The 16,577-nt window shown below is 33.7% G+C and overlaps 1 protein-coding gene across 1 annotated transcript; it reads left to right on the top strand.

Moving 5' to 3' along the window:
* Positions 1–194: 194 nt before the first annotated feature.
* LOC115441652 (decaprenyl-diphosphate synthase subunit 2) lies at positions 195–7,855 on the top strand. Its single transcript, XM_030166510.2, has 2 exons — positions 195–1,787; positions 4,410–7,855. The coding sequence occupies exons 1-2, from the start codon at positions 1,536–1,538 to the stop codon at positions 5,367–5,369; spliced, it is 1,212 nt and encodes a 403-aa protein (XP_030022370.2). The 5' UTR covers positions 195–1,535; the 3' UTR covers positions 5,370–7,855.
* The last annotated feature ends 8,722 nt before the right edge of the window (positions 7,856–16,577 follow it).

The following is a 16,577-nucleotide window of genomic DNA, read 5'->3' as shown; positions in this document are numbered from 1 at the left end:
GTAAAAATAATGTGCTTTAAAGGGAAACAAAGATTTTTCTTCATGTATTAATACATAGATTGGGTATTATATAATTCAATTATATAATATAACTAGCGACCCGCACCGGCTTCGCACGGGTGCAATGCTGACTATTTAATGGATGTTATTATTATACATATAAACCTTCCTCTTGAATCACTCTATCTATTAAAAAAACCGCATCAAAATCCGTTGCGTAGTTTTAAAGATTTAAGCACACATAGGGACAGAGAAAGCGACTTTGTTTTATACTATGTAGTGATGCTACCTTATAAAAAATGGGTTGATCATCATTATCAATATAAGTTGTATGAACTCTACTGCTTATCATACACCTTCCCTATAGATCTTCAGGTGGAGCTGTCAAAAGCGCTTGAAAAGTAAAAACAAAGTTACTAACGAGCAATTGCCCATAAACGCCCATAATGCTGGAGAATTTATGGGGATTTAACTGTCCTTTAAAAATTAAACTCAGATTAGATAAGTTACGAATTTTGGGGTTCCAACTAGCTGACTAGATATAACGTATATAGCAAAAGTGAAGAGATCGTGGTACAAACCCACGGACCTATCAGTTCATCTAACAATTATTAGTATTCTTTAGTATCTTTCGATAAAAAAGGCATGAATTTGGAATTGTTTTTTTTTTCTTTTTAAACTTTTTTATTGTTCTTACGTGTGTAAAAAAAAAAATAGTTTAAATGGACATAATATAAATAACTAGGTCAAGAAACTGGTTAGGAAGGCCTAAGAATTCAATAAAAAAGTAAAAAAAAGAATCCGTTCTTTGTTATCCTAATCGTTCAGATCTACCTCTACCTGTAAAAGCTTAGTAAGTATAGGTCTCCTAAAATGGTTATATTGAATAGTAACAAATCATGTCACGCGTATCGGTTAATATATTGTGGTCTTTGTTATTAGACTTTACGGTCGAAGATTGAATGTGTCGTATAATAGTATAAGAAAATACAAGTTTGTGTGTTTTGATAGTAGTTCAATGATGCTTTCCACTTCACGGTCAAGAGCAACTGAGTTGCCAGGTAATAAAATTTACCGTAATATTGTGTAATTTCAGTATCCTATAAAAATATTTTCTATGACGATTAAAATTATGTAAGAAGTTCGCTTTAGCTTTTATAACGAATTTCAAAGATTGTAATTTGTAAGTTATTTGTTAATCACCATATTTCTGTACTCATTACTGCTACACTATTAATGAATTATAATTAGATACATCTTAAAATATGGGTCTTACTTTTCGTTAATCATATTCCACTTAAAATAAGGCTTAATTACCTTAATAATTAAGGTCAAAAGTTGCAAACGAATTAATGCAATTATTTTGACATTTTAACATAAAGTCCCACATTGGGTAATATTTCAACCTTGGCAACACAATAGGTATGCGGGGCATCCGAGCAGGCAAACATTTCACCGGCACTCGCTTAGCGCGCTGCACAACTCATAAAAAAGTTAGTTTAAAAAAGTGAATTTGAAAAAGTGAATATTCAACAATGGCGGCGTCGTACGCCGTCTCCCGGGTCCTGAGGCGCGGGTCGTCGTTCTTTTTTCAAAAAAGATTCGAATCGACGATGGCCAGTTTGACTAAAGATGAAATCCTTATACTGTTGCGGCCTCCTTTCTCGAACTGGAGCAACATCATACGAGATGCAGAGAAAGTTGTCGGATATCCGACCTCTTTTATGAATTTAAGGTGTCTTCTAAGCGATGAATTCGCTAATCTGGCTCTCTACCTGAGGAAATTGGTGAGTAATTTTATTCTTAACTTTTAAATAATGTTTTTTTAAATTAATTTTATAGATAACACTGTTCATTTCTTAAACTAGTCCCTGTTATAATTATTAACTATGCATCTAACATATTACAATTTCATAAGTCTCAAGGTTTAGTTATAAAAATTGTGAAAGAAGTTAGCACACATAATAAAATATTAGTTCACATACTGCGCCAATTTCGTTTTTAAATGTAACTGTTTTCATTTTGACCGTTTTTCATAAATTCATTCTGACCATAAACAACTTTTACTTTCATTTCCTAATATCACCGCCTTTTTTTCTGTGTGCGTTACTCATAAAAGACGGATACAGAAAACGAGGTAAAAATGCTTGAAGATTTCACTTCGTTTCATTTATTAAATCGCTTCAAAAATGTTATATAAAAAATGTCTATGATAAATTCTTTTTTCAAATTTTAATTGTAGTGTTGCTCGCGATTTTGTTGCGTTTCCTTATTTTTGTAAGTAAAATTAAGTAATTCGAAAGATCGGTAAACCGTTTCGTGAAAGTTAATAAGGCGGCCATTACTTTCTACGTGATGTCGACTGGTACCGGTTTTTAGTAGAATTGCGTCCGTTTTAACTGTAGATCCTTTTACGTGTGATGTTGTTGAACAACTTAGATTCCAAGATCGATTCTCGGTTAGCACAAAAATACTGAGTGATATTCAGATGTAGCAAAACGTCCAAACATGAGCCTCGGTGTACGAAAAAAAAGGAAGTTCTCAATTCGTGCGTTTGTATTTTTTTGTAGACTTCTCTACCATATAATTGAGCCGGTACAATTTGTCTATATCTTACAGACACCGTTGTGCTGTGAATTTAGAGCTTATCAAACTCGATATAAGGTGTAATGTAAAGAAGCAGTTTAATAAGAATATCCCTCCATCAGATTGCGTTTCGTAAGAGTACTAATTCCACAAGCCTCTCTACCATCCTAATTCTTACTCCTTTATTTTAAGGGCGGCTTTAGCATCTACTATTTTTATTCTTGTGTTTGTTTATGCGAAGTAGAAGTTATTCAACATTAGATACTTCCAATGACGTAATAATTTTATATACATATAAAACATTAGTTTCAAAATCAATATAACACAATCGTAAGAACCGTAATATGATCTAAGACATGTTTAAAAAGCGATTTTGATAGATTTATTACATTCCTTTCTCTGTCTACTCTCTCAAGGATAATGCGTTATGTTAATCGATTTGATTCGTGTTACGTAAGTGTAAAACATTTAAGTTTCGTAAATGCACTTAAGGACAAGAGAAAGGTCCATATATATCAAGGTATATAATTGGTATAATTGATATTTTTCCATAAAAAAAGATCAAAATATTTGCGTAATATAAAACCGATAGTATGAGTACCAAAGTTATCCAAATTCCATTGTTTATGGACTGGCAAGTTTATTTTATGGGCTTGGAAAAAAAATATTTTTGGTTCAAAATTATAGACGTATAATGTGGATAAATTAGTATTATATTATATGAGTATTATATCAAGCGTGTTTGAGAATTTCTACGCATATAAACAAGTTATTTGAATAATTACTCTGTATTGGATGTTTGTGGGAAATTTACTATGATAGTGTAGCCAGTGTAACCACTAGACATAATGATAATTACACTTAGCATCTCATGTCTCAGGATGGCGAGCGCAGTGGATTACCAAACAATACTTTGTAATTCAATGTGTTGGAAGTGTTTATAATATTTATGGGCGGTCGTATCGCTTACCACCAGGCGAACAGCAAGCTCATCCCGTCATTCAAAGCAATAAAAAAAACATTTACTATTACTTTCAAATGCAATCAAACACATAAAATTATTTATTAGATATTTTAAAAAGTTTTATATAAACTATGCTAAGCTGATTTAATTCTAATATAATTATTATATTATACTTACCATGTACGATTACGAAGACAGAATTGACACTAGAGGTTTTGTAAGAAATATAACTAACAGGAAAAAAGGAAAATTAAATACAGATTTACCCTGACCTTCCAAAGACTGCAGCCATAATGATCACGGGGCGAAATTTAAATATAGAAAAACCCGCGATAAAATCCTAAAACGAGTTTTATTCCGATGGTTTTAGTGATCGTTTACCACAAATTTAATTTGGGGTTGTGTATTGGTTGGGAGTACTTGCGAGTCATAGAGTCATTATATTTCCTATTTTTTCTTTAACGTCGTAAGCATAATTAGCCGAGTTATTAGTTGAGCTTAAAATGCACCCCCTCTACCCATATACATTTAGGATTGTTTAATGTTTAATTGCTGTTGCCCTTCTAAGGTCCTGAATTATATTATCGACCGTTCGTATTGCTTCCTTATCCATCAGCTCAGTCACTTGTAGATAAATGAGATGATTATTAAGTAACACGATCAAATCAAATAGCGTTGATAAGTAATGTAGCATTTTTTGCTCTTGAAAAAATAAGCAGATTCTGAATTAGAGCAAAGAAAAGTGACAGCTACTATAGTTTTCGACCCTAATGTGTCTGTGGAAAGAAAATTATTAGACCTTCATGAATCTCCATATATCTATATATTAATTAACTGAATAGCTTTTTTTTCTTTCCAGGTTGGCAGTAATCACTTAGTAATGCAGACAGCAAAGAACGTGTTGTACGGTGATTCAAAGAACCTCCAGCCCTGGGGCCTCATAATACTACTGCTCTCGAAATCAATCAAAACAACAGTACCTAGAACAAAGAAATCAGAAGAACAAACCAGAGTTCTTGCAGAACTAACTGAAATGATACGTACTGGACATCTCATACACAGAGGAATAGTAAATGTACCGTTCACGAAACGTTCAAAAGATACAGAATCAGCTATATTCGGCAACAAAATTGCTATCCTACTTGGAGATTATTTACTAGTTACAGCTAACGCTATGCTTGCTAATTTAAGGAACTCTGATGTGTCTTACATAATTTCGACGGCTTTGAAGGATTTGTCTGAAGGCGAATTTTTCGGTGAGAGAGATGAGCAGAACATGCCTTTACCAGGTAAACCTAAGCGAGCCACAGACGATCTAGAAATTACATTTGACACAACGTCCATAGCAGTTGATGATGTGTTAGGTAAACCAAGGAAGGAATGGACAGCTCGGTCAGTTTTCAACGGCGTCAGTCTTTTGGGCAGGGGGTGTCAATCAGCAATGGTTTTGGACAAACATAATCGTGAGATCCAGAATTATGCGTACCATTTCGGATGCCACGTGGGCCTCGCGTGGCAAGCCGCTACAGAACTACAGAAACTAACTTCAGATTCCAAAGAACAATTTTGTTTGGCCAGTGCTCCGGTGTTATTTGCTCTTGATGGTAATCCTGATTTGTATAAGATAATAGATCAAGCCAAAAATGACGTCAAAGATGTAGATTATGAAGATTTAAAGTTTAATATATTAAAAACTGATGCGGTTGACAAAACTAAAATGCTATACGAAGATCATGCAAAAAAAGCAACAGCGTATATCGATAGCATAGGCCAAAACGAATCAGTTGATATGATTAAGAAATTAATAAATACATTTTGATTAAGTTACGAATTGTAAATAAAGCTAATTTATATTGATAGAGGTCAATTATATATACTCAACATTTCGGTAACATTTGATTTCACAACATGGAGCCGTCTTCATGAATAATTTTAAACTTAAATCATCTTAGCCTTAAAATTATTAATCAAAGAACAATTTTTATCTCCATATTAACCCTTATGCATAGGTTTACCATAATTTTGGTTGAAAACGTATTATCCCGAAATTATCCTTTTGGCAGTTCGGTCTGGAGATCCAAAAGCAGGAAAATAGAGTTAAAAACAGCTTTTACTATCCATCCGTAGCTACCTAACTAAGCATAGGGGTTTTTTTAAAACATATTCATCTTAAAAACTTACGCAATAAAACGTAATAAAATCGAAGACATGGTATCTAGAGACGATAAATTGAAGTCTTCTGCAATATTGCCAAGTCATGATACCCATGGCAATGTAAATTTACATTCGACTTATCAAACAAAAGTGAATTTGTGTATTTATAAATTATCACTTTGAGTCTAACGTCTGGGTCACTTTGCGGTGTATTATGACTTGAATAACAAAATTCATCCAAGATCAGCTCTTACGTACATGAATGAGATTATAACTACAATAAAGGTAGTACTATAAAGGTAATATTGTAACTGTTTTATTAGATTTAATAAGACAATTGTGTAATTGGTGCTAATATGTTGTTGATGATGTTTTGTTCTGTAATTTTGAATTAATGACCAGTAACAGTTAACATTACTTGTTTTCTGAAATCAACAACTCATAAAAAAACAATTCAGTTTATTTTTCATTTAAAATACTGGCCACTTATCTTTTGCTGTCAACTGATGACTACCTCCATATGATGCAAAGAAACAAATTTGAATGAAGTCTTTATTATATTAAATGTACGCATTTGTATTTGAATTTTGAGTGCATTTCAATAAAGCCTATTATGGCTTGGATTTTAAGATTATTATAGTAACTTTAAAAAATAAGGCATAATAGTGGCCAAAATTGTCCTGGTAATCAATATAGCAGTAAGTCAAAATAGAGGGTTCTGCTCTATTTCACGGTAACTAGCTTAACTTATCGTTCATACTGCCGTTTATCAAACAAGAAAATGTATTTCTAATTTATGTAGATGTATGAAATCTAGATAGGAAGAAAGTTCGTTTAACGCACAATCCAAATCAGTAATAAAAATTGCCCATCTTTCACTTGCTATCCTCTATCACGTTAATGGAGAACTACTAAATTTCATAATAAGTTGAAGTGATAAGACGTGGTAACTTTTTAAGTAAACACCTGAAGCAACGACCTGCTCAATGTTCATGGCCACGAAAGACTTAATTTATTAATCTGTGTAAATTTACCAATAAATGATTAGCAATCAAAATGAATCTTGAGAATGGTTGAGGTGTAAAATAACCTTATTTATTTAAATACGAATGGCTGTCTCGGTGGCGTTGTATTACTGTACAACTGGTGGCACTGGTAAGGTTTTGGATTTGAACCCAATTTTGGGCAAAATGAAATTGTATTTTTTTTTAAGCAGTATCAACCTTGAGTCTGAAATTTACATCTCATCTGGAATATTTATCTGGAATCTGTCGCTTATTGGGACGGAACATACACGGCGGAAAGTAGGTGCACCAGTTACGGTCAGCCTACCCCTTCGAGGATAACGGGCGTGAGTTTGTGTGTGTTAAATAGGAACATCAACAGTATCTACAGGTGCGGTATTTATCACTACATAGTATAAAACAAAGTCACTTTCTCTGTCCCTACCTTTGTATGCTTAAATCTTTAAAACTACGCAACAGATCTTGATGCGGTTTTTTTAATAGATAGAGTGATTCAAGAGGAAGGTTTATATGTATCACATCCATTAAATAGTGGAGAAATATTGCACCCGTGCGAAGCCGGGGCGGGTCGCTAGTATAATATAAATTTCAATTCGTCAGGACTAAATTTGAGCTCCAAAAGTTATCACCAATTGGTAATAAGCCAGTTTGCCTTATTTGATATGTCCGTGTGACTACATGTCACAGCGTCCTTAGATATTTATAGAAAATATGCTAATATGAGCATTAAACACGTATCAATCACGATATGGAAAAATATGAAGTATTTTACATTTATTCTATTAGATTGAGTAACAACGGCATGAGCGCAATATTATTGTATGACAATCTACCCAATGTCCGCTCTATATAACCCCAGAACTCTGACTAAAAGCAACTTCTACATTTGTATTTGAAATTGACGGAATAAAAAATACGGCATAGATCATTATAGGTATATAGTAAAAATCCTATATATTTTTGTGTTTAGTATCCGATATATTTTTGTTAAAATGAAGGTTTGTGACTTGGACTTGAATCTTATGAATATATAAAATATGGTCTTTTTTATAAATATTACCATACGTATTTATATTTGTATGTTTAGACATTTAACGTAAGGAAATATATTTTGTATGAATTGTATTTATTCAAATAATTATATACTGTACTTTATTACATTATTGTAGTTTATTTACTTTTCCCTAATTAATTACAGATTTCATACTTTATATGTACAGTATGGAGCGATTCCATAGATCAGAGACAATTTATTTAACACTTCTATTCTGCTTACATATCGCTGGTTCACTATTACAAGGTACTGTGTGATATTTTATAACCAAATTGAATAAAATATATCACTTTTTATGTTCCTTTTAGTAAAAATTCTAATAATCCAATAGTAAAGTAAAGGGGAACAGTAAATTTTCTAATTGTTACCAACATAAAAAATTTAAATCTCGTTTTTCCGATATAAATAAAAATTAACATAGGCCTTGTAAAGTGAGCCAGTAATGTCATAATGTTACATTATGTATCACATATTATTATAGGCTAGCGCAGTGGCCTCAAGTCTAAACTCAGAAGTAGGGGAGGCCCATGCTGAATAGTATTGGGCAGTTTGCAATACGAAAGTCCTTCAGTGTCGTATTTGTTATGCATGCGCGGTTCAACTGATAAAGATGTTAAATTATTTCAATTATGCATAATGCCTATAAAATATTTTCGGCCACTCCTTATAGGCTGACGCGTCATCTTTTTATAGACAAAGCAGGTTATTTAATATTATAATATATCTATTAAATAATATTATAACATCAAACCTTTGTGAAGATATTTGGATGTATGCATGTTTGTGGTAAGTAGACGTAGAAAACTCTATATGAATATGCATAAAATTTAGCACACCGATCGTACATTTCATCATCATCATCTTCTTCATTATCAGCCTATATCTTTGTCCACTGCTGGACATAGCCCTCCTCCAATATGCGCCATTTTACCCAGTCTTCGTTGCATCCAGTTCTTGCCAGTGACCGTTCACAGATCTTCACTCCACCTAGCTGGATGATGTCCTACACTACGTTTGCGGAACCGTGGTCGGGTCCGGTACTTTCCTCGACTAACTTATAAGCTAATTTTCATTCTAAAAAAGTATACAATTCCCTGTTCTATCGAGAAAAATCTATCACGCATGAAAAGCCGCGAGCAACATCTAGTATGTCAATAATAATAATTTTATACCATTTAATAAACATCTAAGCTTCTTCAAATTACGCATATGTTTAATTATTTCCAACTATTCATAGTCAAACTAGTCTATCGTCGCGCCATCTGTAGGCTAAACATTCAGATAATTATAATTAGTAACAATAGGTGAACGGAAAGACATGCGACCTCGTGTTATATGATTTAACCATACAGTTGAAGGTTGATTATCGCCAGCCGGCCAAGGAGAGTCGTTAGCGCGTGTCTATGGTCACAATTATTACTGTAATACTCTGTAATTTTATGTAATATGCGTTGCTTACTTGATTGGTGTCGATTAATCACCTATTACATTATTTTATAATAAACTAGTGGTTGTCTAATAGTCGAAATTCAGCCGTCGAATTTAATACATACCTACATTTTATATTTCTGTAATCCTTTATTTGAACTTTAATTATACCATATCGCACACTCCCCAGCACAGAGGCATATTATTATTCATTGCGTAAAAAGGGTGACAAAGATTTTTCTAACCATATTATTTTAATTTTATTGCTTTATTACTATATTGTACACCAAAAGATACTGTATTTAACACTGGTGGTACAATTGAAAATCTTATCGCTCGAGGCAATCTCTTACAGCCATGGGATCGAGATGAGAGAAGTAGCAAAAAGGCTAGTATGGCGTATATGGTAGTTATTAATTAATCAAAAAGAAGAAAGAATCAAAATATACGAAAGCACTTCATACATACATACATTGATTATGACAGAAATTATTACATCTAAGGTCTCTAGATTTGCAGTATTAAAGGATTGAATAAGTATGCGAATAACCATTATGATTTACGTAGAGGAGTAAATAAAACATCACGATTCCCGCTGAATTCCACATTATCAAGTAGTAGGGCTGAGACGCGATGCCGCATGATTTAACATCTGACTAACTGATGCTAAACGAAAACACGTATTATAAATTTCCAATGGACAGCTTCTAAAATTACATTTTAATAATTTTATAATTATTTTCATTTATTTGCTATAAGTTTACAATGACAGAATATAAAATAATAATAAAATTATTCACAAAGGAGATATGTTTTCATTTAACGGCGATCTCTTCACTAGGCTCTAGGCCGAGTTTTGTTGGGGGCACAGGTTACATCAAATGCCGTATATAGAGATTTGAAGGCTTTGGAAGATTTCTATTACGCGTGTCTTAAACAAATTGATGCGGGAAATGAATATTTAGGGAAAACCGGTACATCACTATGTTTTTACAAACAATTAGCATATAAATACTAGGATTGCTATGTGGAATGTTATTAATATATACACTATGCTTATTACAACTAGTATACATACTAAAATATATACCTCATGACCATCTAGACATATATTTTATAGCTTTAAATATGTATAAATAAATCTACATAAAGAAAAATGAATCACCGAAATGTTTGTACGCGCATAACTTCCAAGCCACTGCACCAAATGAAATAAATCTTTCTTTTATGTGTTCGTTAGTATCAGGAGAAGCCTTCTACGAAAAATATAAAAAAACTAATAGTAAATATTTAAAAATCTCAGAAAAGTGAGGGTGCAAGTGAGAGAGAAGACTGGGAGACGTCTTCAATAAGTTGTATGTACCTCAATATTAGCCAATCACAACGGCCCTATGGCTACGCACTAAGAAGGCTGCCATGCCGTCACCACTGAGAAACCTCATGAGAAACAGGCTCGTTATCACAACTTTACTCCTTAGATAAAAAAACGCCTATGAATAAGGGGATAACTGTTTAAGACAGTACAACGTCTGTCTGATCAGCTAGTTTGTAATAAATATGCTGTAAATGTCAGATGTCTAGATGGTCATGCGACGTCAAACGTACGTGTATGCCTAAGGCTGCAAAGGCTGCAGTCAAAATGACTTTCTACAATAATTAACGCCACCAAGATATGGATCGGGGGCGTTGACGGTGCGAGTTCTCTAAGATTCGTCTTCTTTCAATTATATCGGCATTGTCTATCTCATTTCCGACACCAAATGTCACGTGCTTAGGTTCGGGATAAAAATAAGGCAACACCGATTCAAATGTAAAATCACCAATCAACTTTTATTACCATTAGAACACTAATAAAAATTGTCAATTGTCATTTTGATACATAACATTATTGATATCGATTGTAGAAAAAGATTTGGGTTCCGGCCCCTCCAATGCAAAAGAAAGTATATGAAAACAGTTTGAGGATTTTATGGCATCACAAAAATCTTACTCATTGTACCAATAAAAAAGTAGGTCTGGAAAGTTTTAGAAGAGATCTGTGTTAAGGAGTGCCTGCACGAAAAAGGGGCATTAATCACAATATGTCTCCAGCGCTTTTCACCATTTAGACGATCGTTAAGTATTTTAATACATATCCAGAATATTATAGTTTAGTTTTACGCGCAATCATTCACGCCCATTATCCCTCATAGGCAAGGCGGAGGCGCTACAGCTGCAATCACTTTCCACCGTTTGTATTCTGATGTGAAACGGGTTCAACCTATCGCTATATCGAGCACTGATTCCGGATTTCGGATTGATACTTAGTAAAAAAAAACCAATATCACTTTGCCCGGCCCGGGCAGCGAACCCGAGATTTTCGTAATGCAGTCATTAGCATAGAATTACGCTACCGAGCTAATATAATTCTAATATTAAAATCTTTTCCCGTTTTAATTTAACGCCATCTACACATTAGATGATGAACTAGCCACTGCCATTAACGTGATTGTGTTTCGCGTAACATAGTCTTTTGTGTTCTACACATATTATTTGCTTTCAACAACAGATGTCGCTTCGTCCCAACGAACTAATTCTTGAAGACTCGTTTCTATGAAATCGTGGATTCAACTTATCGCTATTCTGATCGCACTAAATATTGATAAATATGATTAAAATAGTTATTCACCAAACATTTATTAATAAATCGCTCGATGGATTTTAATTAAATGTAAAAAATGAACAAATAAACGAATGTGCTATTAAATATCTAATGATCTTTGCCGTCCCTCAACATTTACTATCCCGGATAGTAAAGTCTGCCAGGAAAGAGGAAATATTTAAAATCTGGAATTTAGTAATCACTCTGACCATACAAAAGGCTACAGGAAAGTCACATCACGTCTGTTTTTATTAAATTACTACGTTTTCTCGCGGTTTCGCCTGCGTGAATAAATTTTTCCGGAATAAATATTCACTCCGAATACAAATTATAGCACTCAAAAGCCATGTAGCTTCCTATTAGTGAAAAAAAATTCAAAATCAGTTCAGTATATCCAGATATTAGCCCCTACAAACGAACAGACTCACTAACTTTTACTCTTGATAATATAGTATAAATAATAATGTCCAAAGAAATTGACTGTTGCACCTGATTAAATTGAATGTCGTCCAGGCAGAGTATCGTATCAGAAGAGATAATTATCTCATCTTTTTATTATTTCTGAGTGTTACGGTTAAACACGGCCCCTAAAGCATGGCTCTACCACAAAATATATCTATAATATGAAGATGGCCTACGTGCTTAACCTTCCTACGTAATATGCCAGCATAAAAACGTCAACGGTATTGTAATAAACATGTGATATGTATTTATTGAGTTTCCTAGTATGCATTCTATTGAATAAGCGGGGGTGGTCAACATTTTCTTTCAAACTGATTAACAGATATTAATAGTTAATCTAAGGTTATAGTCTCTTTGAGTTGCTAGCTAGTTATAAAATATTTTGGATGACAGAAATATGTCAGGTGAATATGCGGACTATAAGGAAAATAAGATAAATAAGATGTTTAACGATTAATAATAAAATTGTCCAGAAGAAGTAAGCAATTTTTTTAATTTCAACATCCCCACAGATATTTACTTTATGTATTTAGCTATTGCTCGCGGCTCCGCCCGTATAAAAAATTTTTTTCTGGATAAAAGCGCTACTTTATGTTTTCATGGGATAAAATGCTATGCTCCCAAATAAATGGCAATAAAATCAATACTATTCATCTTTATTAGCTGATTAATACTACAACTGTCAAATTACGTTTACTTTAAACTTGTGAAACTGGCCCTTAAAAAAGTAGTTGATAATTCAAAGAACGAGGCAACATTACGTTCTTAGCTACCTCCTTCTTAAAAAATATATCAAAGAGGCTTGAAGTGCGTAGGATTGTACTATGTCTAAAAAGGTTATACTCTTATTTTTATCCTAGGACTTAAAATAGCCCGAAAACATCAATATATATGTACTACGTAGTAGATTTGGCTTTCCGAACATTTACTGTGTTCAACTGAATTGAATTGCAATCGAATCAAACTGACTTTAGTGTGGTCAGTATTGACAGCTTGTGGTTGTGTACGGAGTGGCGCTCACGATATAAGAACTTGGGTCTAAGTGTAAGACTGGATTTGAATAAAAAATATTAGTCAAATAAGTAAAATTATTATTGTTCAAGTACACAAATAGGTTATAAACCTATGACGTTTTGGTAGCCATTTTAGTTCAGATTTTGAACAAATATTTTTATATGGACGTTTGTGTCTATAGAATATATGTCTATGCTCGAAAAATAGTTGCAATAATTGTACGTCTGCCTATCTTTGATACGATTCTGACGTAAGCTTATTGCGTATATTTCGTAGAATTGTTAATAAGGGAGTTTACCTATAATGAAGTGTTAAAATGGCGGGCAATCAACCTTTAATTGTAATTGAAATACGACTCCATCACACATCTGGAACTAAATTGTAATTGCCAATTTATAAAATAACTTCTTAAATGTCATTGTCTCATTATTAATTCTTTAGATTCGTGATTTGCAAAACAAAGAAAATGTATTTAGAAATCGAATTAATGAGAGGCTGTTTCAATTAACCTGTAAAGTTAGTGCTAAACCAAAGATACTTTGTAAGAGTGTTTGACGGATCTAGAGGTAACTTAACAATCGTAAAATCTATCGAAAGACTTTACTGTTAATTCTATCAAAATTTTGACAGTATCAACTGACCATGAAAATAAAAAACTTCGCAATGTTGTGGTAAAATAGGAACTAATTTCTTGTACTGACAACGTCAAATTTAAACCGAATAAAATAAAACGTGGCACCCCCAAAGCAGGTAACTGTAATGCATACGCGTTACGGGAACGACTACTGGGCTGAAGTTCTTGGTTCGATTCCCAAGTCAGGGCAAGATAATTGTGTGGGTTTTTCTATCTTGAAAATTGCTCATCGCAGATCGGAGTCAGGAAGTCGGCGGTGTGATACCTTCATGCCCCGGAGAGCAAGGTCGGTCCTACGCCTGAACTCTCTCCAGTCACGCGAGTTGCCCTCTCACAGGACTATGAAAGTGAAGGAACAGGGAGTCCGCCTGTGTAGAGCGCACACACTTGTGCACTATTATATCCTGCAGACCTGGCCGATCTTCGTTGAGATTGGACGACTTAGCCGAATTTCGGCTTAGAGATACTCATAATGTAGGTTAGTAGGATTCGACCCAATATTTACCAGGTGCACTATTGTCACTTCCCCTTGCCAGGACACAACTACGCCTTGATCCGAGGCCATTTGACTTATTTTTTATATTCTTTAAAAAACAAACCAAACGTGCCCAACCTCTGCACACTAATTAGTTAGAAAAAATATTATTATAATTAATAAAAATCTGTTATCAAACGTATAAACATCTTTATCAGTGTCCAGCATCTGTGACTTAATTATCAACAAGCCATCACGACGCGGCGTTGCGTTGATCTTTAAATTTACATAAATAATCCTTTTGACTTTGAATTATTATCGAGAAGTTCGATCGAGATGGAAAGCTTTGAACATCAGTGGCATCCGAACAGACTCTTACCAGTCGACAGTCTATCTGAACACTACTTACCATTAGCTTTAGGGGGTCAGGTTCATAGGAGAGGGGAGTAGCAGCATGGGTCGTCAAACAAAGGTCACCTGATCTCCAGGAATATAAGTTTATTATGATTTTGTAATTTTATTATATTGACAAACCATGTTGCTGAGGGACTTACTTGCGCCGTCTTTTCGCAATGATAACACGTTCATGAAAGATCGAAAGAGCATTGGAAACGTATTCGTTTCCTCTGTCTACGATATTTAAATAAAACATTTATGACTAGCTTTGAAATGACATACCGCCTAGTTGTAGCTTATAAATTGATTGCTTTATTTTCCAAAAATCGGAGAAGTGCAAGTTAGAGTCACACACCGAGGGTTCCTTACAAACTTGTAGGTAAGATATTTAAATATTTATGTTCAAACTTGACAAACTTAATAATGGTGCAATAATCATAGACCAGATTATTGCACCAACCGCTATTGTTAAGTTTGTAATCGTAAATTAGGTTTTTTTTTGGTATTCAAATACATATTTATGATTTTCAATACGGTAAGACGTAACTTCTTTCCAAATTTAATGATTTTAGATCAACGACTCTATAGGTTTTGATTCCTTTGTGAAATCGCAAAATAAGCAGACATATATTTTATTCGCATTGACTTACAAGTTTGATTTTTTCACAGCTGAAAGAGACTGTGGAACCAAATATTTAATATAAATTTTAACTTTATACCTTTACTCATTATTTATGTCTTGACAGGTAAATAGATAGACTGACAACAAGGTGATCTATAAGGGTTGCTTTTGAACTTTGAAGTACAGTAAAACAAAAACAAAATAAAATTGTTCTAGTAACGCCATCTTCAGCCATAAAGGACAACGGTAACTGGGTCTCCTATAGTTGAAAGTCCATATACGCGATAGGTACTCTTTCGGGATCAAAAACAAATGTTGCACAACAAAAATATTTCACCATTACGTAAGTTGGTCCAAAACACGGGACATTATTCTGATCATTAATTATTATATGCCACGTTTAAAATTGTTCCGATGACCTTGGATGATAACATTTTTGTGTGTTTTTATAACTCAACCGATTTTCACTGTTAACTGTTAGAATCATTACACGAGGATGTAGTTACCCAATGAATGGATTGATCTTACGTGAAATTATTGAGAGAAAAATTCTACAGATAAATCCTTGCTATGTGAAGGTTTGTGTAGTAGGATATATTTTACATTCGCCCAGATAGTAACCACCGTACACAAGGTGTTAAAACTCGTTATAGCGGCCTATGAAAGCTTTCCGGGATCAGCGTATGTATAGTCGGTTTGAACAGGCCGACATAATTGTGTCGATTGCCGAGGAATAATCATTTTTCGTCAGTCGATCTTCTACGATAACTTTGTTGTCCGTTTGTTCGTCTCCCTGTGTGACAAAACCCTTTTTTTCAGGAATGCGTAGAGGTATGAACTTGAAATTTATAACAAGCGCTCGGGTCTACAATCTCATTGAGCTGTGATTCCTTAAAATCTAAAGGGTACTTCCCACTAATTTATGAAATTTGGGAAAAAAAAACAATGTTTTACAGCACAAGTAAAGGAAAACCTCTGAAAAGCGAATGTATGTACTTAAATAACAATAAAATGTCAATTTACTATTACAAAATTACTATTTGCAGTGAGTGCAACAACCGTGACTAGGGATCGAACGGCAAAGTTAAGTTTGTCAAGTGTAAACTTACATAATATATACTT

Source organism: Manduca sexta, chromosome 18, assembly GCF_014839805.1.
Source record: "Manduca sexta isolate Smith_Timp_Sample1 chromosome 18, JHU_Msex_v1.0, whole genome shotgun sequence".
NCBI classification, from domain to species: domain Eukaryota; kingdom Metazoa; phylum Arthropoda; class Insecta; order Lepidoptera; family Sphingidae; genus Manduca; species Manduca sexta.
The sequence above is the reverse complement of the archived record's forward strand: the minus strand, read 5'-3'. Positions and strand labels throughout refer to the sequence as shown.